Genomic DNA, 16,626 nt, shown 5'->3' with positions numbered 1-16,626 from the left:
ATCTATTGTATTGTTAGACTAAGATTAGGTAATTAAATTAAACTGCAAAAGACTATTTCCAGGGGGAGTGGAGGCTTCAGCGGTTAAGGCGCTGGGTTGCCGATCGGAAGGTCTGGGGTTCGAGCCCCGTTATCGCCAAGCTGCCACTCTTGGGCCCTTGAGCAAGGCCCTTAACCCTCTATGCTCCGGGGGTCCCTTACGAGGGAAATATCAAGGTCTGTAACGTCGGAGTGACGTGGGGCCGCCTTCCCGTGGGCTCACCACCTGCAGGAGGGACCGTAAGGGACGGTGCTGTGAGGATTGGGCAGCAGTCGAAGGCGGGGGCCTGCTTAGACTGCTGCCCCCGCGACCCGAATTACGGATAAGCGGGAGAAAATGAATGAATGAATGAATAAATGAAGACTATTTCCATTGGCTTTGAATAGATATACACTTTTATAAAACTTTGTATGAAAATGGAGTGTGCACATTTCCTTCTCCCTCTGCAGTTATATCAACTTCAGTAAAACGTAACTTACATTTCAACACTATTGTTATAAACGGCAAATGTAAAGTATATAATTTCATTTTGTACCAAACTTTGCACATATGGTAATAAAAAATTTAAATACCAAAATATATTTCCATTTTGCATTTTACATTGAATTCTGCTACCTCTATACTACCATACAACAAAAATGCTGATTTATTTGCTTTTGCCATTAACAGCACAGCTTGAAATATTTCATTTGTAGCCCCTGTGTAAGTAATTTTCCCATTAATATAATAGGGACAAAGTAATGCATTATTTTTCTGTACTAATAAAACTAAGACTTTTGCTGTTTTAGGCAAACAGTTTAGTAAAAACCAAAACAAAAAAAAAAACATTGACTCAATTTTTTAATTTCTGGGTAACTATAAAAAACATGTAGTTGGGTGTGGGTGTGTGTGTGTGTGTGTGTGTGTGTGTGTGTGTGTGTGTGTGTGTGTGTGTGTGTATACCTGCACATCTCTGAGCAGTTGTGGCAGGTGAAAGTGCCACTCTTTACAGAAGCTGGACAGCTGCAGCAGGAAACCCACTGTGTGATCAGCTTCGTCCAAACATGCTAGAGACTGTACTGTACGCACTGCGCTAAGACACTAAAACACACAGACCATAGGTGCATTAACATACAGCATATTGTCATGTCTACACAGCATTCACTAAAACACTTTCAGGCAGCATAAGGTAGCAAGCATAATAAGCCAAATGATTACTAACAAGGAGACCAGAAGCTGAATTGTTTAAATGAGCCAATAGAGGACTGTGGTGATTTGTGGACAAAGTGCAAATTCGGGTTAGAAACTCTGGGGGAAATTTTAGGAGCATTGTGGTGTGTGTGTATTTTTTATATATATATATATATATATATATATATATATATATATATATATATAAAAAACGATGTAACTCTACATGTATTCGAACTGAACCGTTTCAGTACAGGGCCTTAAGTTATGCATATGTTTACAGAATGCAAAAAAGTTCCCTCATGAACATATTAAATAGCAGACCGCAAGTTTGTTTAGTCACTTTGTTTAGTTTTTTTTTATATCATCAAAATTAAAAATATATACAACAATGCTAGGGATGTAAAAAAAAAGAAACTAGAGTTAGCGCAGTGTCACTGTGGCTACTCAACTATGTAGCGAAAATACGATTTGTAGTGCACGGTAAAAAAAAAAAAAACTAAATCGAATTGTTTTGTTCATGCGAGAAATCGCTGCCACTTCCTGATCATTTTAACAACAGTCCAGCGATATAGATTCTTTAGCGGTTTATGTAAAGTTTCTCTTAAAAAGAGAAAAATCCTGACAATTCCAGTGAAAAAAATGAAGGACTGACGGCATTTGTTAAAGTATGCCGAAATAAGCAGAAGAGTTCTGAAGAACATATCTTTATACAATTTAATATTAAATGTAAACAAATACATACATCTGTTTTACTAGAATAGATCTAACAAATGTAAGCTATTTAATTAAATTTTTCCAATGTATTTTTCAATTCAATTTGTGCCAATTTAATCAATCACTCAATTTAATCTATATAATAAAAAGTGTACTGCATTGATTTATTCCATTTTGGTTTTACAAAATATTTTGTATATTATCTAACAATACAGTCATTTTATTTAACATTGTTTTATGTAAACTGTTGAAATGTTAATAATAATAAACTTTGTTAATAAAAAAAGACAAGCAATTACATTTTTTGCTTTATCAGAACCATGACTTAAAAACCGAGGTACGTACCGAACCATTAATTTTATATATAAAGTTTATCGAATCAGCCTTGTACACACCTGGAGGATGCGCTCTTGGTGAACGCCAACAAAGTCGAGTGCCTCGTTGATGAAGTTGTAGCGCAGCGTCTTGAGCAGACTCTCCATCAAAGAAAGACAGAGCCGATACACACCCGGCCAGGAGGGGGCGTCTACGGGTTTACGAGAGAATGCCTGAGAGAGAGAGAGAGAGAGAGAGAGAGAGAGAGAGAGAGAGAGAGAGAGAGAGAGAGAGAGAGAGAGAGAGAGAGAGAGAGAGAAATATAGTTAAAAATCTGCATTGACTTTCTACAAATAAAACTACAAATAGGCGACATGTAAATAGGAAAAGAAAAAAAAAAGTGTGTAAATGCCTAGTGCTAGCACACATTCTACAAGTGTCTATCCTCATTCTCTTACTTATTTCTACTTATATATTTGGGTTTTTCTTTTTAAATTCATTTCAAGTAATCGATAAGCAGATATACAGCAGAAATATTTGGAAACCTAAATAGTGAATAAGTTTGCTTGATGATTGTACCGATATGGCAGTTAAGTTACTAATGAGAAAACAGAATAGGAAATGAAATGGGTACCTGTGTGGCTCCATTCGCTGGGCCTTCGTACACATTGAGAAGAGGGAGACATATGCTTTGGATCACACCGGCACCTGCTACTGCCGCTGCCCCCTACGCAACCGGAACGCAATCACAAACAATTGCAACTGCTTTATTTAGTTTTTTTTTTTTTTTTTCATTCTACTTTGGGAATTTAGCTGCCACATTACTAGTGCGACATGATCCTCTTAGCATAACCATAAACACTTGATGAAACATTTAGTATATGCAACTAAAAAACTTCATTTTCTTGTCATTATACTCCGAGTTGTGATGTGTGCAGGGGTACCTGTGAAGTTCTGGCTAGTGTAAGCAGCAAGTGGAGCGCTGCCTCGGTGAAGAAGAGGTTGTGCTTGGAGCGCAGGCTAAGCTCAAGGGCACTGAGAACTGAGGGCAGGACGGGCAGCTTCCTCATCACCTGCAGCCACTGCTCACCATCCTCATCTGCCCTACACAACTCTTTAGACAGGTGCAGCGCTAACACACACACCTTACACAGCAGAAGACAAAATAATGAGGAAATTTGGGGTTTATTTACGGATTCAGAATCCAACACACTTAGCAAAAAAGCGGCGCCACTTACACAGGCCGAGAGGCAGCGCCACATACACAGAAAGGTAGTTGCACATTTACAGACAGAGAGGCAGCACCACATATACATACAGAAAGGCAGCGCCAAACACAGAGAGAGGCAGCACCACATAACACAGACAGAAAGGCAGAGTCACATACAAATTTAGGCAGCGCCACATACACAAACAGAATGGCAGCACCACAGATAGAGTGGCAAAGTGGTAGAACACATACACAGAGAGGCAACCACAGACATGCAAAAAGACTTGTACAAAAGATACATACCAACACACACACACCCCCCCCAAATAGGCAGTCACACACTCACAGAGTCTCGCTGGTCTTTCTGGACACTGCGTGGTGCATCTGTCTCCATGCTGTCCTCCTGTGGGTCACCTTTTTGGATCATGTGGCGTGTGCTGTCGATCAAAGCCATCGCCTCGTCCTGGACAGTCTCACATACACACAGCAACAGCTGAGGCAGCTGGGTAATCTCGCCACCTGAGCAAAGAAATAATCGACACTCTATAAAAACATGCACTTACTAACAGTAACTGCAGCAATACATACACGTGATTATCAACCTTAGTTCATGACTTCTACCAATCTCACCATTAAGGCCCTGAATGTGCAAAGCTAATATGAGAGCTGAGAAGAGCTTGGCTTTGGTTCTCTCCATCATATGCTGGTCAGCCTGAAGTACACTCTCTAACATTAAAGAGAGAGGAGGAAGGAGAGCCGGCGCTGATACCAAAACACTGAAAGAAACGGAGGCAGTAGGTTGAGTAAAACATTTTTTTTAAACTAAAACCTTGAATATAATATGTAATCTTATCCTCAGCCAATCAACAACATACAATTTGCAAACTACAGACCTTTTCCATTGTTTTAGAATGATGAGCAGCAAGGTAGCCATCATGGAGCCCAAACGCAGACATGCTACAGACTGGGGCATCAGCAACTGTGACACAGGGCAGGCACATACGAGTGTGAGGTACTATAAGAGTGCAAGTACCCTGTTAAATATAGATGTCTACAAAACAGAGGTCGATCGATAATGGATTGTACAGATACCGGTAGCTAAATTGGATCGCACTTATAACGCCGATAACCAGCCAACCGATCGTTTTTTTTAATGGATACTGGATAAAAAAATACACAATTTTGTGAAATGTGAAAATATGAAACGCCATGTAAAATAGTACTGAACTTAAATGCAAAAATAAAGAACAAATATAAACAGAATTGAATCATAAAAATTTTGGCACGTTTTTACGCTGGATGCCCTTCCTAACGCAACCCTCCCCATTTATGTACTAAATGTATTAAATATGAATATATTAATTATATTACTAAATATTGAAAAAAAGACGTTAAACGTTTAGTTAAAAAAAATCTCAGCCACTCCAGCAACAGACGCAACCCGGAAAAACCATCGGTATGGATTTTTGTTTGCTTTTGTTCAAGCTATCAAATATTGGTGCCAATGAATTGACCAATGAATCAGTTGACCTCTACTGCAAAATACAATTCAGCATGTTATAGTGTTTGAGAAAAAAAAATCAAAAATAAAGAAAAAAATAAAATAAAATAAATAAATAAAGTCCTAGCGCCTGCTAGTGTGACTGTGCAAGAGGGGCTTACTGTTGCTTTGGTCCCTTCCAGGACATCTGTGAAAAGCTTCAGCCTAACAGAGTCTTCCTTAAGGTGCATCACATCACACTGTACACATACAAACACACATATTAGATTACAGAAGGTGGTTTCTGGTGTAATATACTGGAATCATTTTGCAGCATGATGTACCACAGAATCATGAACATGTTAGCGCACAGTAGCATAGAACTGTACTGTGATTTACAATGTGCTCTCATGTTTGGTAATTATGCACCATCATATGAGTGTAGTTCACCCACGTGACTAGTGGAGAGAATGAGTAGGGTCCTCCATGCTGAGATGAGCATCTGAGTCTCAGGTAATGACCTCACTCCTCCCTCCTCATCCTCACAGGCCACACACACCAGCTCCTTGACATACTGGGACCAAAATTCATAGCGGCGCTGGGAGCTGAGGCGCTGCAGGGATTCTTTCAATGAGTCCTCCAGTTGACCGCTGCAACACACCCATAATATTTAGCACCTCATAAAACCATTAGAGACTATTCGTAGCTTTAATATACATGAACAAGTATATACCTAAATAACATACTTATGTGCATATAATTCATAATTATATAATTAATTATTACAGGCCGATCAGGTGTGTGTGCAGGTGTGAGAAAATGAAATAGTCATCAAATTAAACTAATGTGTGGAAAAAACAATGCAATTATGCCCAATAATTGTTTTCTCCCCCAAGCATTAATTGTGTAACAGTGGAGATCCTAATCTAACCTGGCAACATAGTAGATCTCCAGGCCTATGATCTTCATTACAAAGGCACAAGACTCCAAAACACATGGCTAAAAGGGGAAAAAAAAGCAGTGAGATTAAAACTATATTTCAAATGTCAAAGTAAAAGCATCGGTCTTAAAATAATGGTATGAAGGTAAACTATGAGAAGAACAGCTGCATTTAGAGCAGGTGGACTTGAACCACCTAGCAGCTAGCAGCTGTTTAACTCTCAGTCCAGACAGATTTTGTGAAACATAATCCTAAAAGGTCAAATGTGTACATGAATATTTGTTTTCTTTTCAAAAGTTTTGTAAATATTATATGCTATATTTTTTTAAACGGTCCGTATGTCAATAATAAAAATACAGGTAGTCCGCGATTTATGGTGGTTCGATTTAAGATTTTTTCATCTTATGATGACGATAGGGATACGAAAAAAATCTTACAAATATTTGTATATTTTATTTTATATATGTTTGCTCAACATTCTAATTTTCATATGATACGTTGGGACGATGCCAGGATGTGCGCATCCAAAGGGTGAGTATTAGAGTGTGTAATTTTTTTTCTGTGTTTTTGGTGGTTTAAAGCCAAATTTTAGCTCCTGTCTCTCTCCTTTTTATCACTGAAACCAGCTCTCGTGCACACACCGTTGCCACATACATATATACTGTCAAGTTTATACATTATGCTATGTAATGCTCTGTATTGCTAAATTATGTACTTTTATTTGTTATATCACTACAAATTTACAGTATACTACCCCAAACTGAGTACCTTTTTTAAAGATTCCTGGGAAGGATAGGCCATGTCTCGACTTACGATATTTTCAAGTTACGATGGGGTCATTGTGACGCATCTCCATCGTAAGTTGGGGACTACATTTAATAATTTTAATAAATGGTGCATTGTGATTTTGTGGCACTCAAAACAATCCCAAGCCTCCTGGCTATCCTTCATATACTACTGAGGGCCACCAGTTTAAAAAAAAAAAACAAATATACAAGAAATACCATTCAGGGCAATTGTGTTAAGCTTCAAATATTAATTATACACATACATATATTAATATACACATAAAATTTTTACCTCTGTGGTCTCTGATGGTGGGAGAAGGGTCCCAAAAAGTGGTGCTGTCAGATTGTCCCAGAATTTTTTCCTAACGGACAAAAGAAAAATGATACAAATCTTCATAAAAGTTTGATTTTTTTTTTTTGTTCTTCTTTGTAATTTTTGAACCGGATAACCAAATGTGTATACCTGCTGCGTAGTACAGACAGCGCACTCTCTCTGCGGTCCTGCCACAGAGCATGTAGAAAGGCGAGGGCCGCTCGCTGCAGCAGTGGAGGACACCACGCCTGGCTCTGCACATCTGTGTCCAGCAGCTCCAGAACCACAGACAGACAGCTCCATTCACCCAGAGAAAACTCCTGAAGGACAGACAATTATTTAGATACCCAGTACACATGCACTGCTTTTCCACAGACACAGTTGTTATTAAAAAAAATAAAAAAAAATCATGAAAACTATAGAAACACAGAGGTAGCAAAATTCTATTTAAAACAAAATATGCAAAATGGCAATGCAATACTGATAGTAAAAATTTGCTATAATTCTGGTTTCAGAGAGTAATGACATATTAAGCTGTTTATGTTTAATACTTAATGTTTAATAGTATTTTTGAGCTGTAATAAATGTCGACTCAGTTCATCAAGGGATATTTGTAGCTTGTTAGATATGAGGTCAAAATTCCCAAAATTAAGTACTATTATACAGTTGTTCTCTCGTCAAATGCACATCTATATACAGTGGGGCAAAAAAGTATTTAGTCAGCCACCAATTGTGCAAGTTCTCCCACTTATAAAAGATGAGAGAGGCCTGTAATTTTCATCATAGGTACACTTCAACTATGAGAGACAAAATGAGAAAATCACATTGTCTGATTTTTAAAGAATTTATTTGCAAATTATGGTGGAAAATAAGTATTTGGTCACCTACAAAAAAGCAAGATTTCTTGCTCTCACAGACCTGTAACTTCTTTAAGAGGCTCCTCTGTCCTCCACTTGTTACCTGTATTAATGGCACCTGTTTAAACTCGTTATCAGTAAAAAAAAAAACACCTGTCCACAACCTCAAACAGTCAGACTCCAAACTACACTATGGTCAAGACCAAAGAGCTGTCAAAGGACACCAGAAACAAAATTGTAGACCTGCACCAGGCTGGGAAGACTGAATCTGCAATAGGTAAGCAGCTTGGTGTAAAGAAATCAACTGTGGGAGCAATTATTAGAACATGGAAGCCATACAAGACCACTGCTAATCTCCCTAATACTAAAATGGAACTTTTTGGAAAAAACTCAACTTGTTATATTTGGAGGAGAAAGAATGCTGAGTTGCATCCAAAGAACACCATACCTACTGTAAAGCAAGGGGGTGGAAACATCATGTTTTTCTGCAAAGGGACCAGGACGACTGATCAGTGCAAAGGAAAGAATAAATAGGGCCATGTATCATGAAATTTTGAGTAAAAAAACCTCCTTCCACCAGCAAGGGCATTGAAGATGAAACGTGGCTGGGTCTTTCAGCATGACAATGATCCCAAACCCACCACCCGGGCAACAAGGGAGTGGCTTTGTAAGAAGCATTTCGAGGTCCTAGAGTGGCCTAGCCAGTCTCCAGATCTCAACCCCATAGAAAATCTTTGGAGGGAGTTGAAAATCTGTGTTGCCCAGCAACAGCACCAAAACATCACTGCTCTAGTGGAGATCTGCATGGAGGAATAGGCCAAACTACCAGCAACAGTGTGTAAAAACCTTGTGGAGACTTACAGAAAACGTTTGATCTGTCATTGCCAACAAAGGGTATATAACAAAGTATTGAAAAACTTTTGTTATTGACCAAATACTTATTTTCCACCATAATCTGCAATTAAATTCTTTAAAAAATCAGACAGTGTGATTTTTCTGGATTTTTTTTTTCTAATTTTGTCTCTCATAGTTGAAGTGTACCTATGATGAAAATTACAGGCCTCTCTTATCTTTTTAAGTGGGAGAACTTGCACAATTGGTGGCTGACTAAATACTTTTTTGCCCCACTGTACATCAGTGCTTTCATCACATATTCACATATTTATTAGTTCATCAGCAAGCAGAACATTTTTCAGGAATATATGAGGGAAGAAACTCCTGACTCTAACACAACCATGGCCTTATTTGCCATCTGATTTATTATTATTATTTTTTTTTATTTAAAAGGTTTTGGGGTCATAATACATTTTAATAGATAGTGTTTTAATAGTTAATATCATTATATTAATAGAATAGATAGTCTCTTTACACATAAACTGAGATTATTAAAAGTCTTGCAAAAGTCTTGTAAGAAAAATTTTAATAGGAGCATTATAGGCATAAAAAAAAAGATACTTAAGTAGATTTTAAGGCCAATACTACTTCTAAAGTAAAAGTTAAAAGGCAGCACTTTTACTGGAGTAATATTTTACCTAGTGTAACTCTACTTTAACTCAAGTACATGCTTTGTGTACTTCAGCCACCACTGGTACTGACTGATGGTAATAAACATACACCGAATAATTCAAATGGTACTTAGCAGACATCTGACCTTTGTCCCTTCGCTGCCCTCTTTGGCTTCTAGATTGAGGAAGAGTTCAATGAGACCTGGCTGGGTCTCCACGGCAACAGTGAGAAACTCCAAGATGGTGACTTTGACACGCAGGTCCACCGTTTTGCTCTGCATGTGGCGAAGGAATGCGTCCCTGATGGCTGCTGCATCACTGCCTAGACAAGCATACACTGACATGGGTGCCACCTACAAACACACAATGAAACAGTCGAATATGACATTACATACTAAAACAGAACATTCAAAATACTAAAATACTTCTGAAAGAAAAAAAAAAAAGAAAAAAACAATGAAGAATAATAATTAACAAATAAATGGATTTTAAGACTCACATTTTAAAATATCCACAGTAATAATAATATATTCAGTAAAAACTGCACCATGTTAATTAACTAACTAGGAACTTCATAAATTAAATGCATCACTGTTAACAGTCTGGCATTTTACCGAGGCAAGTCTCTTTAGAAGCTGCACGGCTAGTCTCGGCAGAGCAGGATCGTGTTTGTGGTAAATGTACTTGGCCAAAACTGCGATTAGGTTGTTGCCGTGGCCACCTGTAATAGAATAATATACAAAAACAGATTTAGGGGTGCAAAGACATGAATTAAATTGAAATTCATATATTTCAGCAGCAAGTCCAAAGTTAACAGATCTACAATCTGCTTTCAAAGCACACATCATTATTCCTCCCCACATTATTCATATTATTGTGGATATTGTTTTACAATATGAATAAATACTGTCAGTTTTATATATATATAAAGTGTGTGTGTGTGTGTGTGTGTGTGTGTGTGTGTGTGTGTGTGTGTGTGCGCACACGCTCACTATGCTGTGTGAGTGCCTGTTCCAAAGGAGAAATGGTATCTGAAGGTGGTTTGAGACGGATGACATTGTTGGTGACAGAGAAAGCCAACTTCACTGTCTGAATCAACACCTGACCAGGACCTTCACAACTCCCACTGCTGAGACACAGAAAAAGAGAAAAAGAGAAACAATTAAACAGAGTTCCATAGTTTTTCAAATACAAGGGATGCGTCAAGTCCTTTTTGTTGCCTCTGAAGTTAATCAACTCAAAGTTACATAGTTAACATATTTAAACACAGGTAAAAGTTTTCTCCGGAACGTAAAACACACACAGACACAAACCTGTTACCCAAATTGGGGCTAACGAATGTAAAATTGTTGTTTTTTTATTACTCAATTTAATCAATATAATAAGTGTATTGCAATTTGATTTATTCTATTTTATTATAAAATATCATTTTATACATTATTTAACCAAACATTTGATATAAAATAGTTAAAAAAATGTAAACTGTTGTATTCATAAATAATAATAAACTGCTTCAATGAAAAAAATTTACTTTGTGTGTGTATGTACAGTGAGGAAAATAAGTATTTGAACACCCTGCTATTTTGCACGTTCTCCCACTTAGAAATCATGGAGGGGTCTGAAATTGTCATCGTAGGTGCATGTCCACTGTGAGAGACATAATCTAAAAAAAAAAAAATCCAGAAATCACAATATATGATTTTTAAACTATTTATTTGTATGATACAGCTGCAAATAAGTATTTGAACACCTGTCTATCAGCTAGAATTCTGACCCTCAAAGACCTGTTAGTCTGCCTTTAAAATGTTCACCTCCACTACATTTATTATCCTAAATTAGATGCACCTGTTTGAGGTCGTTAGCTGCATAAAGACACCTGTCCACCCCATACAATCAGTAAGAATCCAGCTACTAACATGGCCAAGACCAAAGAGCTGTCCAAAGACACTAGAGACAAAATTGTACACCTCCACAAGGCTGGAAAGGGCTACAGGGAAATTGCCAAGCAGCTTGGTGAAAAAAGGTCCACTGTTGGAGCAATCATTAGAAAATGGAAGAAGCTAAACATGACTGTCAATCTCCCTCGGACTGGGGCTCCATGCAAGATCTCACCTCGTGGGGTCTCAATGATCCTAAGAAAGGTGAGAAATCAGCCCAGGACTACATGGGAGGAGCCGGTCAATGACCTGAAAAGAGCTGGGACCACCTTTTACAAGGTTACTGTTGGTAATACACCAAGACGTCATGGTTTAAAATCATGCATGGCACGGAAGGTTCCCCTGCTTAAACCAGCACATATCCAGGCACGTCTTAAGTTTGCCAATGACCATTTGCATGATCCAGAGGAGTCATGGGAGAAAGTCATGTGGTCAGATGAGACCAAAATAGAACTTTTGGGTCAAAATTCCACTAAACGTGTTTGGAGGAAGGAGAATGATGAGTACCAGCCCAAGAACACCATCCCTACTGTGAAGCATGGGGGTGGTAGCATCATGCTTTGGGGGTGTTTTTATGCACATGGGACAGGGCGACTGCACTGTATTGAGTAGAGGATGACCGGGGCCATGTATTGCGAGATTTTGGGGAACAACCTCCTTCCCTCAGTTAGAGCATTGAAGATGGGTCGAGGCTGGGTCTTCCAACATGACAATGACCCAAAGCACACAGCCAGGATAACCAAGGAGTGGCTCTGTAAGAAGCATATCAAGGTTCTGGCGTGGCCTAGCCAGTCTCCAGACCTAAACCCAATAGAGAATCTTTGGAGGGAGCTCAAACTCCGTGTTTCTTAGCAACAGGCCAGAAACCTGAACAATCTAGAGAAGATCTGTGTGGAGGAGTGGGCCAAAATCCCTCCTGCAGTGTGTGCAAACCTGGTGAAAAACTACAGGAAACGTTTGACCTCTGTAATTGCAAACAAAGGCTACTGTACCAAATATTAACATTGACTTTTTCAGGTGTTCAAATACTTATTTGCAGCTGTATCATACAAATAAATAGTTAAAAAAAATCATACATTGTGATTTCTGGATTTTTTTTTTTTAGATTATGTCTCTCACAGTGGACATGCACCTACGATGAAAATTTCAGACCCCTCCATAATTTCTAAGTGGGAGAACTTGCAAAATAGCAGGGTGTTCCAATACTTATTTTCCTCACTGTATATATATTTGTTAGATAGATAGATAGATAGATAGATAGATAGATAGATAGATAGATAGATAGATAGATAGATAGATAGATAGATAGATAGATAGATAGATAGATAGATAGATAGATAGATAGATAGATAGATAGATAGATAGATAGATAGATAGATAGATAGATAGATAGATAGATAGATAGATAGATAGATAGATAGATAGATAGATAGATAGATAGATAGATAGATAGACAGACAGACAGATAGATTCCTAATCTTAGATCTGCTTTTACAAGCAAATGCACGGAAGTGTATGCGTGCACACACACACACACACACACACACACACACACACACACACACACACACACACACACACACACACACACACACACACACACACACACACACACACACACACACACACACACACACACACACACACACCCACCCACCCACCCCTACCTGTTGGGCTGAGCTGCTAGCACTGTGTTTATAGTGTCCACTCCAACACCCATGATGTTCACCACGGCCTGGCCTGCTTCAGTGTTCGCCAGACTGTAGATGCACAGAGACTGCAGGCTGGGAGCACTGCAGGGGTCAATGACACTGTTAACAAGTGTGTATGTGTGGGGGTGTGTATGTGTAAAACTAGCAATGGTTACTATCGTCATGGGTTGCCATACCTGCCCTGTGACTCCCCGTCAGGACTTAGATTAAGGATTGCATGGACCAACTCCAGAATCAAACAACCTGAAAATGACAGAAATAGAAATGTAGAATTTTTCTTTTAAACAGGAGTCAAAAAACATAATATATTTGATATTAGGATTGTATTTATATACTTCTAATACTCTAGGTCTAGCTTCAAGAGCAGCATACAGAGTGAATTCAGAGAGTGTGACAAAGGTCATTAATTAATAAATGACCAGCAAACAAATTTTTGAAAAGTGTCCTGTGTTACCAATTCCTCTGACAATTACACTCTTCACAGAATATTCGTCTAACACCATTTCTTTTCAGTCGAATAGCTAATAACAGTGTTTTTGACTGTTCATGAAAATGAATCTAATAACACCAGCCATGTATGTGTGCGAGCTCGCCTATACTCAACATATATTTTAAGCAACCAGGAAAAAAAAGGGCACATGGTATGGAAAAACTATATTCAATATTTAACATAATGTTAATGCAATTCGAAAAAAATGGAGGAGGATGGATTGAAGCCAAAAAAGCAGATGACTAGTTTTTAGTTTTAGTATAATTGTTTTTAGGACAGATACATGAATCACACCTACATCTACTGCTCACTACTCATGAATACATAAGCTGTTAGTGAAATTATAACAAGGTGTGTGTGTGTGTGTATACACATCATACCAATCTTCTCCCGGACACCATGTGTGTTATAGCGCCACTTGTGATACGTAGGCAGCATCTCCTTCAGGACCAGAAGCACGCAAGGAATGAGCCCTTTGCTCTGAGTACTGCCCACCTGACCCTACACACACACACACACACACACACACACACACACACACACACACACACACACACACACACTATGATAAAAAGAACAAAGCTCATAGGTCTGAGTGTAATCACTAAACGGCTGCTACGTGAATATGACGCAACACTGTGGAGACCAAGGCTAGTCCTGAGCGTCACAAAGAAAATAGCTTAACATGGCAGAGGTAGAGCTGCCAGCTGCATCTTTCTGGAGATTGAAGCACTGACCTACATTTACAACCTAAATTCTAATATTTGTTTCATGAAATTGTATACATTTTTTGCCAACAATTTATTCTCTTCATTTCGTAGCATTTCTCTTGGCTGCACTGCTTCCAGTAGGTGTATGTGGATGTTAGAATTTTTTCAGCCTCTATGTACTGCCATGTCAATCTAATCTGCCCAGGGCCTTCAAAGTCAGTACTGCTGTCTTTTTAATCCTAGTCTTTATTAGAAATGAGTCCGTTTCTTTAACCAATCAGATTTCATATTCGCCTCGCAGCTAGCTGGCCCAGAATAGAGTCAGCATTTTTCCCTCCTCTGATTGGTTGGTCAGAGGGAAACTGTTACAGCCAAGTTCGACTGGCAAAACACGTCTGTAGCGCTGCACACATTAATACATCTGAGTTAGACATTTTTATGCCTACGGAGAAAGAGAAAATGATTTGGTCTCGGATATACTTTAAAAAAAAAAAAGAAAATTTTCAAGAAAAGCTAGACATCGTGAGGAGGTCGGCAAACCACAAAGCTAGCTAGCTTGTCTAGCCCGGGAAAGGGTTTGTTCTCCACTTTCAGACCAATAAAAACGAGCAGTACCACTGGCTTACAGCCTCTGAGGAGCGGTGCAAATTATGAGTCTCCATTTCTGGTGAGTAGGTTGGATTTTATTTAAATCTTTTATGTTTTTGTCATGTTAGACAAATATTGATTTTGAACTGCTTCAGATGATGTAGGTGGCACAGTTGCGGGGGGTAGTGTAGAGGTTTGGAGTCTTAACTGGATTTCTTGCTTTAATAAAATGGTATTCACCCTCCATATGTGAAATGCCTCTCTCTCTTTAATATCACACGTTGTTATATTGCGTTTTTGAATAATATTGATGGTTTCTATAATTGCGACGTGATAGTGTTGGTATTAAGAGGTGGATTAAATCGGGTACGTCCCCACTGCAGGCCCAGGTACCAAATGCACGGCAAGTCACTGACCTTGATGAGTGTGGTCACCAGTCTTAAAAAAGCAATGGTTACTGCATACTCTCCTCGCGGCTGCTCGATCAGCACCAGCAGGTTACCGTAGTTACCTGCCTTCATGCCTTCAGCACTGTTACACCAAAAATGAAATTATGGGTTAATCACTAAATAATCCCTAACATAATGTTATTTCAAAACAAAGCAAACAAACATCATCTAGAATAAGATGATAAAACATTGGTGGACTACTGGTGCACATTTTTGAAAAAGATTCACATTTTTTTTTATTTCCTACACAGGGGATCCTTCAGCGAGTCAGTAATTCATCCAGCCATAAAATTAACCTAAATTATCAAATAATACGGTGTAAATATCTCCAGAACCATGTCATAATTATATTTCGTACCACTGGATTTGTGTGTGAGCTTTCAGTTTAATATAAGTATGGAGCTGGTGTTTACCTGATGGTCTGTGCCATGTTTATTAGAGGGGTGGATGCAAAGGGCAGGAAGCCAGTGTGCTGCAGACTGGACCAAACCTACAGAAACACATCAACATTACAGAACATCTTGCTGTGATATTAACATTAATATTGCTATTTCAGAATGGCTTGCAGGCCCCATGCACCTTCCCAGGTTGCCGTGCGGCGAGCACAATGAGGCAGTTGACACAGGAAGCGATTACGTCCACTGGTGGGTTTATTACAGACGTCAGCCTAAGGAGCGATAGATAATTCATATAGAAATTTTTTTCCATGCAAAAATTTGTAAATTATATGGAGATTATGAAGAAAAAGAATTCGCGTTCCCCTTACCTCTGTAGCAGGATGTAGATGCGTGAAGTCAGGGGCAGCAAGCAGTCAGACACGGTCCAGTCAGTGCTAATGATCTTATGCACCACGTCCAAAATCGGCTTCACTCGCTCACAGTGCGCCAACACGTCTACAGGTCATCATTGAGAAAGTTTAGTGGGGAAAAAAATCAATTAACCAACTGATTTAAAATGGATACCGGATAAAACCAAAAAACACAATTTAAAATAGTACTGAAATGTATTACTTATACCTACTTACTAAACCCCCCCCCCCCCCCCAAAAAAAAAATAAATAAAAATAAAAATAAAAATAAAATAAACTTACTGAATCATAAAATTGTGCTACATGAAATAAATGTATTAAATAAATAATATTAAGTAATGAATACAATTATACAAGTATAATTGTGTATATATATATATATATATATATATATATATATATATATATATATATCTTTTCGGCTTCTCCCGTTAGGGGTCGCCACAGCGGATCCTCCGCACGTTTGATTTGGCACATGTTTTACGCTGGATGCCCTTCCTAACGCAACCCTCCCCAATTTATCCGGGCTTGGGACCGGCACTAAGAGTGGCTGGGGATGGTTCCCTGACCGGGAATTATATATATATATATATATATA

The 16,626-nt window shown here is 38.5% G+C and overlaps 1 protein-coding gene across 2 annotated transcripts in view; it reads right to left on the bottom strand.

Moving 5' to 3' along the window:
* The window catches only part of nup188 (nucleoporin 188), a 32,608-nt gene that overhangs the window by 3,734 nt on the left and 12,248 nt on the right, over positions 1 to 16,626 (bottom strand). Inside the window, exons 16-37 of one of the 2 annotated variants that reach the window (XM_083563940.1) lie at positions 15,987 to 16,113; positions 15,800 to 15,887; positions 15,634 to 15,710; positions 15,188 to 15,302; positions 13,854 to 13,974; positions 13,160 to 13,226; positions 12,939 to 13,064; positions 10,327 to 10,460; positions 9,949 to 10,055; positions 9,481 to 9,687; positions 7,123 to 7,292; positions 6,952 to 7,021; positions 5,863 to 5,930; positions 5,386 to 5,581; positions 5,114 to 5,191; positions 4,345 to 4,430; positions 4,082 to 4,227; positions 3,798 to 3,970; positions 3,186 to 3,386; positions 2,876 to 2,968; positions 2,322 to 2,474; positions 982 to 1,119 (exon numbers count right to left, since the gene is read on the bottom strand). In XM_083563940.1, coding sequence (XP_083420066.1) covers positions 982 to 1,119; positions 2,322 to 2,474; positions 2,876 to 2,968; positions 3,186 to 3,386; positions 3,798 to 3,970; positions 4,082 to 4,227; positions 4,345 to 4,430; positions 5,114 to 5,191; positions 5,386 to 5,581; positions 5,863 to 5,930; positions 6,952 to 7,021; positions 7,123 to 7,292; positions 9,481 to 9,687; positions 9,949 to 10,055; positions 10,327 to 10,460; positions 12,939 to 13,064; positions 13,160 to 13,226; positions 13,854 to 13,974; positions 15,188 to 15,302; positions 15,634 to 15,710; positions 15,800 to 15,887; positions 15,987 to 16,113 — 2,741 coding nt within the window. Of the gene's footprint in view, positions 1 to 981; positions 1,120 to 2,321; positions 2,475 to 2,875; positions 2,969 to 3,185; positions 3,387 to 3,797; positions 3,971 to 4,081; positions 4,228 to 4,344; positions 4,431 to 5,113; positions 5,192 to 5,385; positions 5,582 to 5,862; positions 5,931 to 6,951; positions 7,022 to 7,122; positions 7,293 to 9,480; positions 9,688 to 9,948; positions 10,056 to 10,326; positions 10,464 to 12,938; positions 13,065 to 13,159; positions 13,227 to 13,853; positions 13,975 to 15,187; positions 15,303 to 15,633; positions 15,711 to 15,799; positions 15,888 to 15,986; positions 16,114 to 16,626 lie in introns of both variants that reach the window. The other variant, XM_083563939.1, reaches the window with a different exon arrangement.

This window comes from Silurus aristotelis (assembly GCF_946808225.1).
Source record: "Silurus aristotelis genome assembly, chromosome: 16".
In the NCBI taxonomy this organism is placed as follows: domain Eukaryota; kingdom Metazoa; phylum Chordata; class Actinopteri; order Siluriformes; family Siluridae; genus Silurus; species Silurus aristotelis.
This window is presented reverse-complemented; position numbering and strand designations above follow the sequence as displayed.